At 40.9% G+C, this 22,169-nt stretch overlaps 1 protein-coding gene across 23 annotated transcripts in view; it reads right to left on the bottom strand.

Moving 5' to 3' along the window:
- Positions 1-22,169, bottom strand: part of LOC101042315 (microtubule actin crosslinking factor 1) — a 393,287-nt gene that overhangs the window by 191,023 nt on the left and 180,095 nt on the right. For 18 of the 23 annotated variants that reach the window (XM_074380572.1, XM_074380574.1, XM_074380570.1 and 15 more), the window contains 16 exons: positions 19,898-20,064; positions 18,825-18,937; positions 18,615-18,721; positions 17,947-18,066; positions 17,709-17,804; positions 16,241-16,368; positions 16,061-16,154; positions 15,688-15,842; positions 13,796-14,072; positions 9,424-9,552; positions 8,623-8,700; positions 7,862-8,023; positions 5,838-5,942; positions 5,140-5,235; positions 3,996-4,127; positions 463-615 (listed from right to left, as the gene is read on the bottom strand). In XM_074380572.1, coding sequence (XP_074236673.1) covers positions 463-615; positions 3,996-4,127; positions 5,140-5,235; positions 5,838-5,942; positions 7,862-8,023; positions 8,623-8,700; positions 9,424-9,552; positions 13,796-14,072; positions 15,688-15,842; positions 16,061-16,154; positions 16,241-16,368; positions 17,709-17,804; positions 17,947-18,066; positions 18,615-18,721; positions 18,825-18,937; positions 19,898-20,064 — 2,112 coding nt within the window. The remainder of the gene's footprint in view (positions 1-462; positions 616-3,995; positions 4,128-5,139; positions 5,236-5,837; positions 5,943-7,861; positions 8,024-8,622; positions 8,701-9,423; positions 9,553-13,795; positions 14,073-15,687; positions 15,843-16,060; positions 16,155-16,240; positions 16,369-17,708; positions 17,805-17,946; positions 18,067-18,614; positions 18,722-18,824; positions 18,938-19,897; positions 20,065-22,169) is intronic. The other 5 variants (XM_074380571.1, XM_074380581.1, XM_074380582.1 and 2 more) reach the window with 1 other exon arrangement.

The raw sequence follows: 22,169 nt of genomic DNA, 5'->3' as shown, positions 1-22,169 counted from the left end.
AGGTGCTACAAAGTACTATCTCTGTCAACACTTAGGCAACTGAGTAGATAACAATGCCAAGGGAGCAGGTCAAGATTATAAGGTTGAAGCTTTTAGTTTGTTTGTTTGTTTGTTTGTTTATTTATTTATTTATTTATTTTGCAACCTCTGCCTCCTGGGTTCAAGCAATTCTCCTGCCTCAGCCTCCTGAGTAACTGGCATTACAGGTGTCTGCCACCACGCCCGGCTAACTTTTTTTTTTGTATTTTTAGTAGAAATAGGGTTTCATTTCACCATGCTGGCCAGGCTGGTCTTGAACTCCTAACCTCGTGATCCACCTGCCTCAGCCTCCCACAGTGTTGGGATTACAGGCATAAGCCACCATGCCTGGCTAAATTCTAATTCTTAAAACTCTAAAATTTTATCTTTCCTTATCATAACCCTTCCCTCTGCAGCCCAGCTGTACTCTTTCCACCTCCTCACCTCAATCTGCCGATAGTCACAGATGGCCTTAACAGAAATGGTGCTCTTTAACACATGGTCTGGACTGCGTGGTTTTAGCTGCACAACAGTTTTTGATCTCCCAACAAGACTGGCAACAGAACTCTTGGACTGTATAAGCTGTTCCTTTTCATCCTACAAAATGAGAAGAAAAACAAAATGACATAAATGTAGCTATTCAGGTTGACTAAGTCAACAAAGAAAACTGATTACTCCACTCCCTCAGAGAATGTCATCTCTCAGTTAAGTAGGGATGGTTGGTGGAGCCATCTTAAAGACTTAGACAAGGATAAACAAAAAAGGAATTATTCTATCTTCTACCAAGTGCTTTTGCACTCAAACTTTGCAGCTTTCTCCCTGTGCCACTTTCAATGAACCATAAAGCCACATGCAAAAACCAAAATAAAAACAAATACTTCTAGCTTCCAAATACAGCTATATAGCTAATAAAAAATTTACCTAAATATGATTCAGAGAACACGAAAGTTAAAATCAATAATAAGTATATTATTATTAGCCAATTTCTCACTGGTAGAAACCAGTTCTTCCCTTTCTGCTTAGGAGAAGCTATTTATACTTTCCTCAAATTTTTAAAGAATAATTATATCTCCCAAGGTCTACTCCAAATATTTGGTTTTCCTAAATTGAGTCAAGCTTTCTAGAGAAAGATCTTAGCTCTTCAACCAACAATGCTGCTGGTGAAGGTATCATGACAAATGATGTAGGGTTTACCTCTTAGTATATGCTGTGCTATATTCATATAAATTTGATTGGTTAGAAAGAAGTATCATGCAAAATTGAAACTCAAATCTCTGCAAATCCAGTAATTTTTAAAATGAATAAACTTCTTGTTAACAAAATTGGTAGCAATCTACTACCAATTCCATTAAAGAGTAATAGATAAACTTTATCCATTAACCCAGATGTTTCAAGACCATTTTGAGGTATAAAATTCTCCCCAGAAGAGGGCTTTCTTAGGATGGATGTAGATGTGATGAGAGTAAAGAGTTAATAATGTTAGGAAATGCCATTAAAGAACTAAGAATATGCAAGTAAAGAAAAAGAAATGCTTAAATAAACTACCTGTGCCTGTCCCCGGGAGCATGATTGGAAGAAATACAACTTTAACTTATTAGTTAAGAAAGAGGAATGGAATATATCAGGGAGACAGCCACATTTCCATACTTGAAAGCTGGTCTACCCATTTCAGTTTCCTTGCAATAAAGATGTCAATTTCTGTCTAACCCATAGACAAACAGCTCAAGCTCAAGAGAAAGTGCTCAGCATGGTAGAAGTTCTGAAAAGAACCAGAAGCCAGGACAGATGCTCCCGAACCTGACGGACAAGCTGAGGAGGAGACCCAGGTGACTCCATGCCCCGATGACAGCGCCAACCCGATGCCCCTGACCTGGAGAGGAGGGAACAGAGCAGCGACCCTCGAGAAGAGAAGATATGACAACCATTGCAGAGGAGTTACCCTATGACAGAAGGTACTCTGTGGGAGGGAGGAAGGACATAATAGCCAAGGATTATATTCCTCCTTCATACTTGTAGTACCTCCGAGAGAGACATTTTAGAGACAACATCTGAAAAGTCAGGCTTTCATCCTTGATTTCAAATTAATTAAATAAACGGACTATTTGTCCAGGTGAATGTAAAACCACTCATAGGTTTACAGTACCTAAAAGTGTAAAAAAAAAAAAAAAAACTTTATATTCACAAATGCCCAAATCTTACCCACTAAAAAAGTAAACTGTTTTGGGTTATTCTAGTTCTCTTATTTAGACTTTTCTACTGAAATTCGAGATTCCCCTTGCTTCTCTCAAAGGAAAAGTAAGTTCCCTATTGCATAGACATTTCTATCTTAATTTGAGATGTAGCTTGAGCCTTGTCTTGCCAACTCTATATACATTCACTAAATATAAGTAGTCTTCCTGCTAATTTAATTATCAGCACTCCTGAAGGAATAATTCACCGAGAAAATGAATATAAAATTGATTAACTAAATATTGAATGTAAAACTTTTCTTTTTTTGAGTCATAGTCTTGCTCTATTGCCCAGGCTGGAGTGCAGTGGCATCATCTTGGCTCACTGCAACCTCTGCCTCCTGGGTTCAAGCAATTCTCCAGCCTCAGCCTCCCAAGTAGCTGGGACTACAGGCATGTGCCACCATACCCAGCTAATTTTTTGTATTTGTAGTAGAGACAGGGTTTCACTGTTTAAGCCAGGATGGTCTCCATCTCCTGACCTTGTGATCCACCCGCCTCGGCCTCCCAAAGTGCTGGGATTACAGGCGTGAGCCACCGTGCCAGCCTATAAACTATTTTTTAAAACTTAATATTGCATGGCCGGGCGCGGTGGCTCAAGCCTGTAATCCCAGCACTTTGGGAGGCCGAGGCGGGTGGATCACAAGGTCAGGAGATCGAGACCATCCTGGTCAACATGGTGAAACCCCGTCTCTACTAAAAATACAAAAAAAAACTAGCTGGGCATGGTGGCGCGTGCCTGTAATCCCAGCTACTCAGGAGGCTGAGGCAGGAGAATTGCCTGAACCCAGGAGGCGGAGGTTGCGGTGAGCCGAGATCGCGCCATTGCACTCCAGCCTGGGTAACAAGAGCGAAACTCCGTCTCAAAAAAAAAAAAAAAAAAAAAAAAAAGAAAGATGTTTATAGCCGGGCGCGGTGGCTCAAGCCTGTAATCCCAGCACTTTGGGAGGCCGAGGCGGGTGGATCACGAGGTCGAGAGATCGAGACCATCCTGGTCGACATGGTGAAACCCCGTCTCTACTAAAAATACAAAAAATCAGCTGAGCATGGTGGCGTGTGCCTGTAATCCCAGCTACTCAGGAGGCTGAGGCAGGAGAATTGCCTGAACCCAGGAGGCGGAGGTTGCGGTGAGCCGAGATCACGCCATTGCACTCCAGCCTGGGTAACAAGAGCGAAACTCCGTCTCAAAAAAAAAAAAAAAAAAAAAAAAAAAAAAACTTAATATTGCTACATACATAACTGCACAAATATTATATCACATCTAAATAAGATTTTAATGTCTGTTTGAATTAAAATCAATTTTAATTATCATCTAAAAGAAAAGTACCAAGGAGGAAAATCTGACTAAGGCATATTTCTTTTTTTGCATAAGATAGTAAAAAAGAATTTGATAGCAACTAATCCCCTTCAACCCCTTTTTTCATGCTCAACACGTCATCCTTGGCTCCATCTTTTACATTAAAATAGGAAAAATGCAAAGAAAGTACGATGAGCTCAAAGTGTCTCAGAGGAGAAGACTAGGCCTTTACTTCAATAACATACCCAAAGAAATCTTATTAGCAACTCCTTTAAGGAAAGAAAAGGAAAAAAAGGAAAGAGACAGAACAACATTGATTAAACTCTATTTGAATGTAAGTCAAACTTTATTATAACAGTGACCCATTGCCCTGGAGCTTTCAAGGATATAAACAGCAGCAGCTGATACGGTTTACTCTCTTTCTCAGAAGTAATCATCCCCACTGAGGCAACACCCACCATGGAGTCCTGGAGCAGGTCTTCAAGGCGGGATAAACTGGTGTTGTGGTCACAGGAATATTTTCGTTTAATGGAATCTTGGAGGTTCCTCAAGAATGACTCCAGTTCTCGGGCATCACTGAAGAACTATGGGAAGACAAAGGGAGGATGTCTTCTGCTCAAAACGTCAGAACACAGGAATGTTAACTAAGAAAGAATAATTTTACTGTGCAGAGCTTAGCAAAGCTGATTACAACCTACTGGATTAGTGACAGTTCATTACAAGGACCACTGAAACAAAAACTGAAGGGCTTGAAAAGCCATGCAGTAAAATATTGGTGTTGACTACCTCAAACCCTACCCTATAGAAAAGTTAGCCTGTTTCAATCCCTGCTCTTTCCTCTTGACTTCTGGCAAGGGACAGCATTTGGCTGTGGGGTGTATTTCATGAAAAACCTAAGGTTGAGTGACCGAAATGTTTCATCAAATGTTTCAATTCATACTATGAAATAATCAGGGAGATTATTTAATTCAGGGCAAAAACAAAGAAAACAGCTTATTTCCTCCTCCCATCTCACCTGAAAATAAGCAGTACCTTCTTTCATGTTCTGATAGATTGAAAAAAGAAAAAAAAAAAGGTCATAATATTTTACAGCTCCTCCCATCAAGAGGTGGAGTCTATTTCTCCTCACCTTGAGCTAGGCATAGCCGCATGTCTGGTGTGACCAAAGGCACATTAATAAATGTGACAGAAGCAGAAAAAAAGGGCTTGTGCTCTAAGACTTGCTCTCTCTTGCTGTTTATGGAACACAGTCACTTTGTGAAGAAGGCTGCTGGATGCTAGAGACACATGGCTTGGTGCTCCAGTACCTAGCCAACTCTCAGACATAAGAGTGATGCCATTTGGGACCAACTAACCCCAATCTGTCTACAGCCATGAGTAAGACAGGCAAGATAAGACGAACCACTCAGCTGAGCCCTGCCCAAACTGCTAACCTACAGAATCATGAGCTACCTAAAATGACTAGTGTTTTAAGCACCTAAATTTTAGGGTGGTGGTTTATACAGCAAAAGCTGACTAACTAATGCAGATGTGTTTGTAACCTCACCTTCAACATACATATGTATACACACACATAAACACTGAAACCCATCATACCTGAAAATAAGCAGTATTCTCTTTCACATGCTGCTCAACACATAGGCACAGCTGCTTCATCCACTGCAACTGAGACTGGACAGCAGCACTGTAAGCCTGCAATAAACAAGCACACAGACAGAAGGGCATGCGTTTAACAGACCCAATACACATGCGCAATACTGTTTTCCAAGTATAACTCTGCAAATGATAGAGAAGCTAGCATCTGCTCAATGCTTCTCATGAGTAAGAGGTGTGCCTTTAATCCAAAATGGTTTTTTTAGAGGGGGTAACACAGAAAAGGCCTCTTCCATACTCAGTTTTAAGTAAATGATCTAGGCAGCAAAACCCAGGCATAAATAAATCCCTCCTGAATTCTTCTGCTGTTTATCTTCTTTTGGCAAAGGCACAACACCAATAAGAGGCAGGATTTGTCTGGACAGTTATTTGAAGAAATATGGTCCAAGGAACTTCTCCTCCTAAAGTTGGGAGTCAATGTTCCTTCTACTATTTCTCTTAGTAGTCTCCTTAGACTATCAAAAATGTTTGCAGGCTTTTGAGGGATATAGGAGCAGTCAGGAATGAAAAGAGAGAAGACTCAAGACAAATGATCCTGACACTTCTTCCAGGTCTTTCAGCGGAACAAAGTCTCTAATGTGAATAGTTTTATAACGACAACCTCTCAGCATTTGACTTTCACATATTCTCAAGTCACATACCTCCACTGTCTGCTTGGCTGGGTGGTTCTCAAGTGAAAGTAGTTCTGCTGTATCTTGTAGAGAACGAAACACATCCTGTTTCTCCTCCAGTTCCATTGTCAACTCCTGAAAATAGAATTCAAATTTTAAAGAATAAGTGCTTCTGGTTGTGGGGAGTGGATAGCATAAATAAAAGCTGTGTTCCCTGCCCTATTTTAAAGGAACCTACAATACAGAATTGGTGGCAAAATGAGATGTATAAGCAGTGCATGCCAGAGGATTGCAGAGAAGGGCACAAACACTGGAATTATTAGAAAATGATTCACAAAGGACATGGAATCTAAGCCAGACATGAGTAAAATGGGGGAACACAGAATGAGCATTGGACCAGACAAAGGGGGTAACTTGGCTGGAGTGGACAGTTCCTGCACGTCAACACCCACACCAGTACATGACACACCAGGACATGGGTATCAATGACTGGTTGGCTTTGCTCAGACTATTCCCTCAACCCATAATGCTCTCCTTTGACTCTAAATTCTATTAACTGCAGGACCCAATTTGAGTGCCAGCTCTTTTGTGAAGCTGGGTACCGATCCTTACTATGTTTTCAAAGCACTTTCTTTTTTTTTAAATTTCATAGAGACAGAGTTTCACCATGTTGGTCAGGCTGATCTTGAACCCCTGACCTTGTGATCCTCCCACCTCAGCCTCCCAAAGTGCTGGGATTACAGGCATGCGCCACTGTGCCCAGCCTCAGAGCACTTTCTTTATATCTCTGTTATTGCCTAATTTCAGTTCTCACACAGACTGTTTATTGTATTACAGCATCCATTCTTTCCTCTTTAATTCAGTAGAATTATATGCCCTTTTCCTGATTGGGGACATATTTTTTAAGAACCCTAAATCAATAAAATTAAAGAATCTTAGTGTATGTTAGTTAAAAACAAAAACAAAAATCTCCCTATTTGCATAGTTTACAAAATCTTTAAAAATCTTGTGTGAAAATACTAAAAGTAGCAAAAATAATCCTAACTTGTCTACATCTTTCATTGAAAAGAATAAAAAGCAGTGTCCTTTAACAAACAGTTGCTCTAGAAAAAAAAAAAAAGCAGTGTCTTAATTGTCCAATGTTAAATTTCTCTTCTCATTTTACAAATGAAGAGACTGAAACAAAAAAGTTAATATATTAATTAAGGAACATTCAGAAATTTGTGGAAAGCCCAGAGTATACCCCAATTAAAACATTTATACTAAATGCTTTGTCTAGATTAGCTTATTAAATCTTAATCTTTTATACAATCCTTTGGGAATAAGTGCTATTAGGACTGAGGGTAGCCTTGAAGTGTTGCTATTATTTTATGGAGGTCCAAAGAGATTTAATGACTTCCCAAGGTTATACAGCTAGTTAGTGGAAAAATAAGAATTTGAACTTAGATCTGCCTCACTCCAAAGCCTATAATCTTAACCACAAAGCTGTATTGCTTCTGAAATGACTCAATTTATAGGCTGATGCTCTATTCACCCAAGACACTTCCTTTTTTTTTTGAGATGGAGTCCTGCTCTGTCACCCAGGCTGGAATGCAGTGGCGTGATCTCGGCTCACTGTAACCTCCACCTCCTGGGTTCAAGTAATTCTCCTGCCTCAGCCTCCCAAATAGCTAGGACTACAGGCACCCATCACCACACCTGGCTAATTTTTGTATTTTTAGTAGAGATGGAGTTTCACTATGTTGGCCAGGATGGTCTTGATCTCCTGACCTCATGGTCCACGTGCCTCGGCCTCCTAAAATGCTGGGATTACAATTGTGAGCCACTGCACCCAGCCAACACTGCCATTCTAAATGCATTCTAGATAAATTAATTCTAGGGCTCTACTGTCTCTCTCTCCACTTACACTTCTCACATGCACGGATGCATTGAGTAGGGCGCCTATTTCTATCTAGCAGAGTGCAACTCCAGCCACTCAAGCTTTCAGCAGATTAGCCTGTCTCCTGCTGCTGCTGTTCAGTAAATAGACAGGCCTGCTGCTGTGCTAGACTCACAGAGAAGTAATTTCTCTTGGCTGAGATATTGGGATTGTTGTCACTCCAGTCATATGCCAGTTCCTCCTCCTCCTTCTCATTTAACCAGATCAACTCAGCTGTAGCTCTGGAAACAAATTTATGCAGGCTCTGAAGGTGCCTCATCCGGAAGCTAGAAGTTTCCTAGACAAAGCAAGAATTATGAGGTTAGACTGCCAGCCTTTGTATCTGTAGAAGACAGCACATTTGACATCAAAAGAGAGAATAACTTAGGAAATGAATTTGCTTTTAATCTCTGGATTTTTTCCCCATGGATTCAAGTTTTGTGTAAGTTTCTCCCAGAACTCTAGTCAATCCTAAGTAGAAGACAGAATTCATAAGGCCTTTGTGGTGCTCCCTGGCTAAAGAATGATCCTGGGATGTCTTACTCTGGACAATCTTGATAGGGATGAAAAACAACAAATCAGAGGGAAAGTCCCCTCTACCAATAAACTTTTAGTTTTGGTGTGTCAAAGCACATATAGCCACAGGTTTGGTGAAGCACAATAACTAGGATAGGTTCTATTTACTTAAAACTTTCAAGAACAGTGGTTTCTGACCCATTAAGAAAACTCAGAAAATGTTATAATACATATGAAAAAGTGCATAGTAAATGACATAACCTAATAAGCAGAAAACCAAAACAGGGCCAAATCAGAAGATTTCTGAATTAGGGAAGAGATTTGATTGGAGGGAAACAGACTCTGTATGAGCAGAACAAAAGAGAATTGGCAGAAACTCACCTTCAATTTACAATACTGTGTCTCCAGCTTTCCAAGAGTTTCAGCATAGCTGGTACGGAAATTTTGGGACATCTTTCCCTGATTAAAAAAGAATAAAATAAAAATACACTAGAGAAAGAATAAGTAAACTATGTGCTATGGTTGCAACTATGTAAATATTATGTCTGCACAAAGATATGGATTGGTTGCTCTAAGAAAAGAGAAGCTGAGACAACAAATTTCTGAGTCAGATTTTATAGCTTGGAGCAGCACTAAGTGGGCAACAGTTGAGCAGCGTAATTACAAACAACAGACCTCACTATCCTGTGTTTCCAGCAATTCTGGGAGGCTTCTAAGCAAAACCAATGCCTGATGATTCCCATTCAATTGCTTTATTGAAGGAGAGAGTTGAAATATAAAATGAGATAGAACAGTGACTGAAGGAGAAGGGAGACTGCGTGAATAGTTTCTCTATACCAGCTCTCAACTGTAGGCAGATGGGAGTAAAAAGTGCATGAATTTATAGGAAGAGGGCCTGAGTTTGGATGCTGCATCCGCTACTTACTAATTTTGACCTTAGCTTCCAGTATTACTTTTCTTTTTAGTAAAAAGGGGTTAATAAAAATGCTTTTCTCACAAGTTTATTTCAAAGATTAACAGAAACACTTCATGTGAAAAGGGAATTTGTCATAAACCACTCTTCATCATCATTATTCTTTCCCAGAGCACCCTCCTCCTTCGCTACAGCTTTATTGTGTGTACTATCCTTTCATCTGTTCTACCCATGTCCCTCTTGTAATGTGGATTCTGAGGGCTACACACCTCATACAACCTGGCCTCCTTGACACTTGAGCCCAGCTCTTCTACACTGGTATGGATGTGCTGCTGTGTTTCTAGCTGCAACTCCACACTAGGCAGGTCATTGCCCCACTCTGCTCGCTCCAGTTTCATCTGAAAAAGAAAAATATATATATATGACATAATTTACTGCTGGGTTGGTAGGAAAACAGTCAGAATCAATGTTTGGACAAGGAGGCGAGGGGTAGAGGACTGAGCAAAAGAATAACTAAGCCATCTCCTTTAGTCTACAGCTCTTACAAAACAATTATGCCAGCATTGCCCCTAAGGAGGAGAGCAGAGCCCACCAATTATACAACAGAGCAGCCTTTTGCTGCTGCATTATTAGTATACATTCCTAGAGTAATCAACCAGAAAGGGAAGGGAACTCCACAGCTCAAAATGCTTAACTTTAGTTTGGACATTTCTCTTTATGGAGTTTTCATTTCACAATCATAACGGATATAAGAAAGAAGTATCTGAAAATATTTAGCTTTAGTCATGCCATCAACTATGGCCAGTGGAAGATAATTTTAAATCAGCTTGTTTTGGGATATTTTTATTTATTCTTACATGGGGAATATATTATGTGGGAATAGGAAGAATTTAATATAAAACAAAATGGTTAGAAAGGTAAGGGCAATATCAAATTTGAACCATTATCATAGAACACATATAAATAGTGCCCCTTGGAACTGTGGAATACAGCAGCCTTGCTTAAACTTAAGAGTTACAATCAACAACAAAAAACGAAGAATAAACTCCTCTGTCAATGAGGAAATTAAAAAAAAACAAAAAGCAAAAAACAGATTTACCCTATAAAAATACAAGACATTCTTCACAGAAATAGAAAAAAACAATTCTAAAATTTATATGGAACCACAAAAGACCCAAATAGCCAAAGCTATCCTGAGCAGAAAGAACAAAACTGGAAGAATCACATTACCTGACTTCAAATTATACTACAGAGCTATGCTAACCAAAACAGCATGTTACTAGCCTAGAAACTGACACATAGACCAAAGGAACAGAATAGAGAGTGCAGAAACAAATCCATACACCTACAATGAACGCATTTTCAACAAAGGTGCCATTAACATATACTGGGGTAAGGACAGTCTCTTCAATAAATGGTGCTGGAAAAACTGGATATCCATATGTAGAAGAATGAAACTTGACCTCTGCCCCTCACCATATATAAAAATCAAATCAAAATGGATTAAGGACAAACCTAACATCTTAAACTATGAAACTACTACAAGAACACACTGGAAATACTCTCTAGGACAGGCGTCCCCAAACTTTTTACACAGGGGGCCAGTTCACTGTCCCTCCGACCGTTGGAGGGCCACCACATACTGTGCTCCTCTCACTGACCACCAATGAAAGAGGTGCCCCTTCCTGAAGTGCGGCGGAGGGCTGGACAAATGGCCTCAGGGGGCCGCAGTTTGGGGACGCCTGCTCTAGGACACTGAACTGGAAAAGAATTTCTTGAGCAACACCACACAAACACAGGCAACCAAAGCTAAAACGGACAAATGGGATTATATTAAGTTAAGAAGCTTCTGCACATCGAATCAACAAAACAAAGAGACAGGCTGTGCACAATGGCTCACACCTGTAATCCCAAGATTTTGGGAGGCTAAGGTGGGTGGATCACTTGAGGTGAGGAGCTCAAGACCAGCCTGGTTAACATGGTGAAACCCTGTCTTTACTAAAAATACAAAATTAGCTGGGCATGGTGGCAGGCGCCTGTAATCCCAGCTCCTTGGGAGGCTGAGGCACAAGAATCACTTAGAACTCAAAGATTGCAATGAGCTGAGATCATGCCATTGCACTCCAGCCTAGGCGACAGATCAAGACTCTGTCTCAAAAAAAAAAAAAAAAAAAAAAAAAGACAACCCACAGAATGGGAGAAAATATTTGCAAACTACTTGCCTGACAAGGGATTAATAACTGGAATATATATGGAGCTCAAATAAGTTTACTGGAAAAAATCTAATAATCCAATTAAAAATGAGCAAAGGCCGGGCGCGGTGGCTCAAGCCTGTAATCCCAGCACTTTGGGAGGCCGAGGCGGGTGGATCACGAGGTCGAGAGATCGAGACCATCCCGGTCAACATGGTGAAACCCCGTCTCTACTAAAAATACAAAAAATTAGCTGGGCATGGTGGCACGTGCCTGTAATCCCAGCTACTCAGGAGGCTGAAGAAGGAGAATTGCCTGAACCCAGGAGGCGGAGGTTGTGGTGAGCTGAGATCGCGCCATTGCACTCCAGCCTGGGTAACAAGAGCGAAACTCCATCTCAAAAAAAAAAAAAAAAAAAAAAAAAAAGAGCAAAATATTTGAATAGACATTTCTCAAAAGAGGACATATGAATGGCAAACAGGCATATAAAAAGGTGCTCAACATCACTGATCATCAGAGGAATGCAGATCAAAACTACAATGCGGTATCATTTCACCCCGGTTAAAATGGCTTTCATCCAAAAGACAGGCAATATACAAATGCTGGTGAGGATATGGAGAAAATGGAAGCCCTGTACACTCTTGGTCTCTTGGTGGGAATGTAAATTAGTACAACCACTATGGAGAACAGTTTGGAGGTTCCTCAAATCACTAAAAATAGAGCTACCATATGATCCAGCAATCCCACTGCTGGGTATATACCCAAAAGAAAGAAAATCAGTGTATCAGAGATATCTGCATTCCCATATTTGCTGTACTGCTATTCACAACAGCCAGACTTTGGAAGCAACCTAAGTGTCCATCACAGATGAATGGAAAAAGAAAATGTGGTAAACACAATGGAGTACTATTCAGCCACACAAAAAGAATGAGAACCTGTCATCTGCAATAATATGGATGGAACTAGAGGTTATTATGTTAAGTGAAATATGCTAGGCACAGAAACACAAATATCACATGTTCTCACTTAGTTGTGAGATGTATAAATCAAAACAGGCTGGGAAGAGTAGTACGGGGTCAGAGGGAGCTGGGGATGATTAGTAAGTAACAAAAAATAGTTGAAGAATGAATAATACCTAGCATCTGATAGAACAATAGGATGACTATAGTCAAAATAATTTAGTTGTACATTTTTTTTTGAGGTGGGGTGCTGCTCTATTGCCCAGACTGCAGCGCAGCAGTGCAGTCTTGGCTCACTGCAACCTCTGCCTCCCAGGTTCAAGTGATCCCCCCAACTCAGCTTCCCAAGTAGCTGGGACCACAGGTGTGCGCCACCATTCCTAGTTATTTTTCTGTAGAGATGGGGGTTTGACATGCTGTCCAGATTGGTCTTGAACTCCTGGACTCACATAATCTGCCCTCCTCGGCCTCCCAAAGTGCTAGGATTATAGGTGTGAGCTACAGAGCCCAGCCTACACATTTTTAAATAACTAAAAGAATATGACTGGATTGTTTGTAAAACAAAGGATAAATTTCTTGAGATGATGGATACCCCATTTTCCATGTGATTATTATGCATTACATGACTACATCAAAATATTTCATGTATCCCATAAATATATACACCTTCTTATGTACCCACAAATAAAAAATTTTAAACAAAAAAGAAGATAACAGATGTACAGACACTGCAATTTTCCCCCAAGCTCTCATTCAAATGAGTACAGTTAGCTGAAGGGAAAAGATTCCCAAAAGGTTTCAAATTAGAAAACTGTATGCTGCCAGGCACGGTGGCTCATGCCTGTAATCCCAGCACTTTGGGAGGCTGAGGTGGGTGGATCACGAGGTCAGAGATCAAGACAATCCTGGCCAACTGGGTGAAACCTCGTCTCTACTTAAAAATACAAAAATTGGCCGGATGTGGTGGCACACGCCTGTGGTCCCAGCTACTTGAGAGGCTGAGATGGAAGAACTGCTTGAACCCAGGAGGCAGAGGTTGCAGTGAGCCGAGATTGTGCCACTGCATTCCAGGCTGGTGACAGAGCAAGACTCCGTCTCAAAAAACAAAACAAAACAAAACAAATAAACCCAAAAAACCTGTATGCTATTCAGTATGGGACTGAGAATTTGTGCCAACCTCATCCATTTAAGATCTAAGGAGATGGTGGGCTGGGTCCCAGGCAGCATCAATAATGAGTAAAATCAAGCCAGGTATGGTGGTATGTACCTATTGTCCCAGCTACTCAAGAGGCTGAGGCAGGAGGATCACTTGAGTCCAGGAGTTCCAGTTCAGCCTGGGCAACATAGTAAGACCCCATCACTCAAATAAAAGAATAATAATAATTAAGAGAATCTGCAGAGGGAACACAGAGCAATCTGGTCCTCTTAGATATGCTGCTAGATCCAGTAAACATTAGTATACTGCATAAGACTTTTGGATATAAACCCACCTGCATCTCTTCTACCCAAGACAGTAGTTCATACACAAATCGGAGATTGCCTTCATCTTCAGAGGAGCTGATAGCCACAAGTTCAACCCGAGTCATAGGCTTTCGGAACCAGGAGGTAGAGGAAGAATGGGTTGCCTTGGTTAAGGGTTCTGCTTGCAGATGAGTAGTGGTTAAAGCAGAGGGTGGAACCAATTCAAGTGAAGTGAAATGGCCCTTCCGGTACAGGTTTGTACACTCTAGACGCAAGGTGACCAGCTCATCCTGCAGGCGCATGACCCTGCAATGGAAGAAGAGAAAAAAGAAAGGGACTTAAGTCTATAGTATACTTTTAAAAAATAAAATCTTCCATTTGGCAAAGATACGATAAAATAAAAATGAGCCAGTCTGGCCAACATGGTGAAACCCCGTCTCTACTAAAAATACAAAATTTAGCTGAGTGTGATGGCACAGGTCTGTAGTCCCAGCTACTTGAGAGGCAGAGGCAGGAAAATGACTTGAACTCAGGAGGCAGAGGCTGCAATGAGTCGAGATCACACCACTGCATTCCAGCCTGGGTGACAGAGCAAGACCCGGTTTCAAAAAATAAAATAAAATAAAAATGAGATCATACAAGGAAATGTGTTTCGAAAAAGTGTTATATGAATACAAGGTAATATTATCATCTAGTCCAGAATTGTTTTTAAGACAAACGCCAAATTAGTGTTAATTGGAGGGAAGCTAACAATAGTATTTATATAATTCCCAAATTGTATAATAATACAAATAATGGATTAGGGATCAAAAGAAAGACTAGGAGTCCTAGTCTTGGCTCTGTAAAACTAGCCACATGACTTCAGATAATTTTCATCTACTGTGGGTCTCAGTTTTCTCCCATATAAAAAGAATGTGATGGATCACCAATGTTTCTTTTTCTTTTTTTTTCACTCAGAAAATGAATTCAGTTCCAATGCAGGAACACCAATGTTTCTGAATCAGATGTTGTGTTGTGTCCCACCCCTGCATGTCCTTCTAAAATATATAAAAATGGACCATAGGCCGGGCGCGGTGGCTCAAGCTTGTAATCCCAGCACTTTGGGAGGCCGAGGCGGGTGGATCACAAGGTCGAGAGATCGAGACCATCCTGGTCAACATGGTGAAACCCCGTCTCTACTAAAAATACAAAAAATTAGCTGGGCATGGTGGCACGTGCCTGTAATCCCAGCTACTCGGGAGGCTGAGGCAGGAGAATTGCCTGAACCCAGGAGGCGGAGGTTGCGGTGAGCCGAGATCGTGCCATTGCACTCCAGCCTGGGTAACAAGAGCGAAACTCCGTCTCAAAAAAAAAAAAAAAAAAAAAAGAAAAAAAAATGGACCAGATAAGGTGGTTGGTTCACACCTATAATCCCAGTACTTTGGGAGGCTGAGGCAGGAGGATCACTTGAGCCCGGGCAACATGGTGAAACCCCATCTCTACTAAAAACACAAAATTAGCTGGGTGTGGCAGCATGCGCTTATGGTCCCGGCTACTCAGGAGGCTGAGCTTAGAAGGATTGCTTGAGCCCAAGAAGTCAAGGCTGCAGTGAGCCATGATTGTGCCACTGCACGCCAGCCTGGGTAATAAGTGTGAGACCCTGTCTGAATTAATTAATTAAAATAAAATATGTGCGATGTTATAAAAAGCCACAATGATTGCAGTAATACTACAGATGCTTAGTGGGATGGGCCTGCAATAAGGGGAAACTGTCCTCCACTAAGAGAACATTCCTGCCCAAGATACCTGTAGTATCCCCATTGAGAAACTGACCTCAAAGGTCCAAGTTTAAAGATTCAGTGCCTGACTCTTGATTTACTGTTGATCCATGAGCTTCAGCAATAAGCAAGCAAGCCCTCCATTTGAGTCCCTTGTTCCTCACCTAAAAGCCAGCTCTTCTAGCTGGTAGTAATTTTCATCCCGCAGGATCTGGAGATCCACTTGCAGCTGCCTGATGAGACCTTCACACTCCTGAATATACATGATGACATCTGACTCACATTGTACTGGTTGTCCTGATTCCAGGTGAGCAGCATCCTGAGACAGGAAGAGAGAATAACAGTAGGAAAACTTCCATTGTCCCCACTCACCAGGACAGAGGGAGCCAAGGAGCCTACTGCAATTCAAAAAAAAAAAAAAAGGGGTGGGTGGGAAGTAATACATCTGGATTCCTCAATTGCTAACTTCAGCCATTAGAGCAGAGGGTGAGAAGTAAAACGCATGTGAGATGTGGGACAAAACAGTCAGAGACTTACAGCCTGCAGTGTATTCTTAGCTAGTGTCAGTTTTTCTTCACAGTTCAAAGCACCATTCTGGATTTTGTTTGCAATCTGTAGCAGCAATTCCAGCCTAAAATAAGATAAAACCATAGTCATGTGCAAGGTTCACAGCAGCTCAATAAATAATGTCAGACCACTCTCAGGACCTGGACCCACCTCTCCACAGCTGGCCGAAGTGATTTCTCTCGTTCCAGCATCTCTATGATGAGCTTTCCCCACTCTTCTTCCACATCATTGGGGTGATAACCTTGAGGCAATTTAATTCGGCCAAATTCAATCCACACCTGAAACAGATACTCTTTCAGTCCAAAAACACAGCCCTGCCCTCTTGTCCCAGTTTTGATTTATTCTCTGCACATCATTTTTTGCTCTTTACCCAGCCATTCAGCAGATTTTCCTATTGTCTAACATGGAAAAACAATCAAATATGTATCAGGTTCTTCACTCTAGAATGTAGAGGTGACTACAGTCCCTAGGGACTACCTACTCTAAGTCCTTCCAATCCTTCTACACTTCCTATAAATCTTCCTTTCCTCTATAATTTTTATTCTGACAAAGTTAAATTATCAACTCTACAACTTCAAATTCTTTAGAAATCAAATTCTGAATAGAAGTCTTCTTTCCATCCCAGGAAAAGATTTTAGCTTCCCTCTGAGAAGCAGAAAAATTCATCCACAAAACTCAAGATTTCTGAATAACTATAGGCCATTTTTCAATAAGCTCTTTAAAAAATAGAGATGCCTTGAACCAATTAGTGTGGGTAAGCCCGGAAGAAAAAAAGAAAAAAACAAAAACAAAAACAAATAGAGATGCCCAGGCATGGTGGCTCACGTCTGTAATCCCAACACTTTGGGAGGCCAAGAAGGGCGAATCACCTGAGGTCAGGAGTTTGAGACCGTCTGGCCAACATGGTGAAACCCCATCTCTACTTAAAAAAACAAAAAAAGTAGCCGGGCATGGTGGTGGGCACCTGTAATCCCAGCTACTCGAGAGGCTGAGGCAGGAGAATTGCTTGAACCCAGGAGGCGGAGCTTTGCAGTGAGCCAAGATGGTACCACTGTACTCCAGCCTGGGTGATAAAAACAAACTCCATCTCAAAAAATAAAATAAAACAAAAAGTAGGGAAGGCAGAAGTACCTCTTTACCACACAATTTTAAGACCAGCCTGCTGGGCGCGGTGGCTCAAGCCTGTAATCCCAGCACTTTGGGAGGCCGAGGCGGGTGGATCACGAGGTCAAGAGATTGAGACCGTCCTGGTCAATATGGTGAAACCCCATCTCTACTAAAAATACAAAAAAAAAAAGTAGCTGGGCATGGTGGCACATGCCTGTAATCCAAGCTACTTAGGAGGCTGAGGCAGGAGAATTGCCTGAACCCAGGAGGCGGAGGTTGCGGTGAGCCGAGATCGCGCCATTGCACTCCAGCCTGGGTAACAAGAGCGAAACTCCATCTCAAAAAAAAAAAAAAAAAAAAAAGACCAGCCTGAGAGTGGTGCTATTATTTGTCACCAGGAGAGTACTGCTATTAATGCAGTGGGAAGAGAATACAAAGAATCTGTAATCAAGAAGCAACAACAGTACAGACCAGCAAACCCCAAGCTTCAGCAAAGGATAAGCTCTCTTACCTCTAGTAATTTATATAATTCCTCAATTCTTCCTTTTTCTCTCTCCTTGGCCAGAATTTCTGTTTCTTTGAAGTGTATGTATTGGTTATAAAGTGCCTATAAAATTAATATTTGGTGAATAAATAGACACAAACTACAGGACCCAATTTTTCATACCACCTCATCAAGCCAGCAGTGATAAGCTCCAAGACTTACTCCCTATAAAGATTTTACAAATACTTTGAGTCCCTGACTTTACCTTTAGTTCAACGGGGTTTTGGGGAAAAGATTTATCTGACATCAGTATTGTATGCTGTTTGATCCAGGGAATGAGGGAGTCCACTCGGCTTTGGTATTCTTGCCACCTGGAGTCCACTTCCTGTTGCCAGAAGGTAAATATCATACACCTGATTAGCAATACCCACAACAAGCACAAGAGAAAGTAGCTGAGGCCACTCCAAACTATATAAAACCCCTTTCCTCTGATTGCCTAGATGGTGCTCAGTTTAATGCTCACAGTACCAGTTTCAAAGCTCCTCAAGGACTCTTAGGGATGGGATTCAATTTCCTGACACTAAAAAGGCTACAAATCAAGTTACTAAAAATATTCTGAAAAGAGCCATGATCTACCTAATCAAGCTGACATATGAGTGACTGAGAAAACACTTCCTCATCCTGAATTACAGCTGGGGATGAGAGGGACATTCTTCCAAATGGTCTGTGCTAATTGTTACAAAATTAGCAATATCTAGACTCATTTCCAGGGCCAAAGATAATATCCATGTATGATAAAGATACTGGATATATAGTCTGATACAGAGCATAAAAGTGCTCTGTATACTTTGAGTGCTTAAGAAAGTGTCTAAGCAATGCATTCCACTCAAATGAATCAAAGTCAGAAGGCCTTCTAGGAAAATGTTCTTTTACCGTAGCACTGATCCCTTCTCCACCCTCAGGGACTTTAGGGAAGGCATCGTAAATCGAAGACACGTAAGTGATTACAGACTTTTCATCTGGAGATGGCACATCCACATCTGAGAGAGAATGGACAAAAAATTCTTAGTCAGAACAAAAAACTTGCCAGAAGGAGGAATACTGAATACATGTTCCTTACTTAAGTTCAGTAAACTCTCTCACCTTCTGCATCTAGCAGACGAGTAACTCCCAGTCTTTCTGCCACTTCGAAAGCCTGTTCCAGATTCTCTCGGTTACTTTGGATTTGCACCCTCTCCATGTCTACCAGATCAGGTCTGTAAAAGCCCAGCAAGGCACATAAAAGGCCACCATCTACACATCACACATGAGTTCACACAAAGAAAACCTCCTAAGGGTTCCCAGAGCTGAAAAACACTGAATGAGTTAGAGAAAAGGCAGGAGGTTTTGAAGAGTACAAATTCCTTTTTTTTTTTTTTTAAAAAAAAAAAAAAAAAGACAGGGTTTCACCATGTTGGTCGGGCTGGTCTTGAACTCCCGACCTCAGGTGATCCATCCACCTTGGCCTCCAAAGTGCTTGGATTACAGGCATGAGCCACCACACCCGGCCACAAATTCCATTTTTAAGTATACACCAAGGGCCCAGTGCTTCCTAATGCCAAACTTAAACATACAGTTTAGGTTTGTTGAATGTCATGGGAAAAATACCATCAATTAGCACTGGAAATTGGGGCATGTTGATGACCACTATGAAGTCAATAATTTTGATTTTTGTCATTCAGAATTCCTATCTACCTCACCTCACTTCAGCCATCTGCTGTTCCTAAATGACTGTAAGCAAGCCCTCATTCCATGCCCTTTGTACCATTTCTTCCAGCTGGAACACTCTGACCCTAAAAGCCCAAATGACTCACACCCTTATGGTCTAACATCCTCACCAAAGAGGCCACGTCTGACCACCCTGTCCAAAATACTACAAACCTCTGTCACTTTCTAATCCTACCATTGCATTTACCACTGGTTGTTGGCATATATTTATTTCCTATTCTCCCTACTGAAAGGTTAAGTTCCATGAGAGTAAGAACTTCCGCTGTTTTCTTCACTGCTCCTTATGCCCAGTTCCTAGAAAAGTAGTTAAATAAATATTCCTTTTTCAAATGAACAAATGAATCAAAGCTTTGATTCCTGGTTAAGGAGGTGGAAATAGCATTATAACTAATTACGAAGAAGAGATGAGAAGAAGCCCTGCAGGAGCACAGAAATTCCACTGTTCTTACCGGTATCGGTGAATAAGTGCATTGAACATCTTCCCATCACTCCAGCAGGAGGAAAAGTTGGTGCATTTGATTCCTGTGTAACCAGCTGTCACCTTCTGGGTCCACAGGAGTAGCTTCTCCTTGGCTGACATGTCCCCTGATTCTCCACTAATGTAGATGTCAGAGATCTGCCAAAAGACAAGATATAGAATAATTCATAAATAAGACAAAGTCTTTTGGCCTTCTCTTCTCCATCCATTACGGCTTGTAGTAAATTGAAGATCCAAGGCTGACAGCACTTCAGAAGAGTATTCCAACATATATTCACCCTCTTGGTAGTCAAAGAAATGCAAATTAAAACCATGAGAGATAATTTTTCACCGATCAAACTAGGAAATGTTTGTTTTTAATGATATTATTCAAGATTGGAGAGAATTTCTAAAATTGGGTATTGTCATACACTGCCACTAGTGAAAATATAAATGGCATAACTTTTCTGGATGTCAGTTTTGAATCAAGTCTTCAAACATACATACAACTTGATGGGAAGTCATCAGAAATATAAGCAAATAATTTTATAAATGAATATTTATCAAAGAATAATAAATGTGACAGCAAATGTTTATAAAAAGCTTAAATTCTAATTAGAATTATAACCAGTCAATTCTAAGGGATTGACTGGTTATAAATTACAGCACAATTATAGCAGAATAGAATTCTTTGTAGCACTTAATAAAAAAGTTTTGCAAAGAAAATTTTAATGACATAGGACAATGATTACCAAATTTAAAAAAAAGAATATAAACAATATACAGTAATCTTGATTATTTTGTTATAAAAAACATACAAAATATACATTTATAGTCATACATATGTATACATGCATACACATACACCTATGTATGCAATACACGTGCATATACTGTATGTATGTGAGAAATACAGCAAACTAATCATCACAGTTACCTCTGCAGAGTAACATTACAGGTGATTTTTATATTTTCCAAATATTCTACATCCTGTACTTTTTTTTTTTCTTTTTTGTGGAGACAGTCTTGCTCTGTTGCCCAGGCTGGAGTACAGTGGCGTGATCTTGGCTCACTGCAACCTCTGCCTCCCTCCACCTGCCTCGGCCTCCCAAAGTGCTGGGATTATAGGCGTGTGCCACTGTGCCTGGCAATCCTATACATTTTTATAATAAGAAAAAGGCTACTTTAAGAAATCTTCAAAATACAGCACGAGACCTATTTTAGAGAGATTGTAATGCAGGTGAGGAAAAAGTGCATGTCTCTGATTGCACACACACCTTGAATTGAGTCCTGTAAAGTAGAAAAATAATACCTACCACCTTTTCGGGGTTGCTATGATAATCAGCAAGATTACACATTAAAGCCCCTAGCCCAAACTGACTGTTATGCTCAACAAATAAGGGTTCCCTTCTCTCTTCCTTATTTGAAGGCTAGTCTTGCTTCAATTTTTACTTGCCTAATTCCCACAACACTGACATTCTGTATCATCATCTAATTAAATGTTATTTTGGGTCAGGCACAGTGGTCACACCTGTAATCCCTGCTCTTTGGGAGGCTGAGGCAGGCAGATCACCTGAGGTCAGGAGTTCGAGACCAGCCCAACTGACATGGTAAAACCCCATCTATACTAAAAACACAAAAATTAGCCAGGAGTGGTGGTGCACACCTGTAGTCCCAGCTACCTGGGAGGCTGAGGCATGAGACACTTGAACCCGGACGGCGAAGGTTGTGGTGAGCCAAAATTGTACCACTGCACTCCAGCCTGGGCGACAGAGCAAGACTCTGTCTCAAAAAAAATTTTTAAATAAATAAATGTTATTTTGCATTACTATTATTTCGTATATTTAATCTTATCTCCCCTAGACTACAGGTTTCCTGAGAGGTGCTGGCACCACATCTTAACAACTAGAGCAATATAAAACTGAACAGCAGCCCCTATGTGGGAGAGCTCCTTGCCACTGGACATGTTCAAGCAGAAACTTGGATGCTGTGGAGGAAGTAACTTCCAAATCTGAGATCCACTGATCATAGTCCTTCAGTGCACTGTCCATTGCACTTAGCGTTGTGCTGGTTGTATACTGGCACCTCAACATGTTTTAATTAATAACTTGGTTTATGAATGAAATAAAAATAAGCAAATAAAAGTATTTGGGGGAGCAGGCATGGTCGCTCATGCCTGTAACCCCAACACTGTGGATGGCCGAGGCAGGCGGATCACATGAGGTCAAGAGTTCGAGACCAATCTGGTCAACATCATGAAATCT

This window comes from Saimiri boliviensis, chromosome 11 (genome assembly GCF_048565385.1).
Source record: "Saimiri boliviensis isolate mSaiBol1 chromosome 11, mSaiBol1.pri, whole genome shotgun sequence".
In the NCBI taxonomy this organism is placed as follows: domain Eukaryota; kingdom Metazoa; phylum Chordata; class Mammalia; order Primates; family Cebidae; genus Saimiri; species Saimiri boliviensis.
Note: the sequence above shows the minus strand (reverse complement) of the source record. Positions and strands in the feature narration are given on the sequence as shown.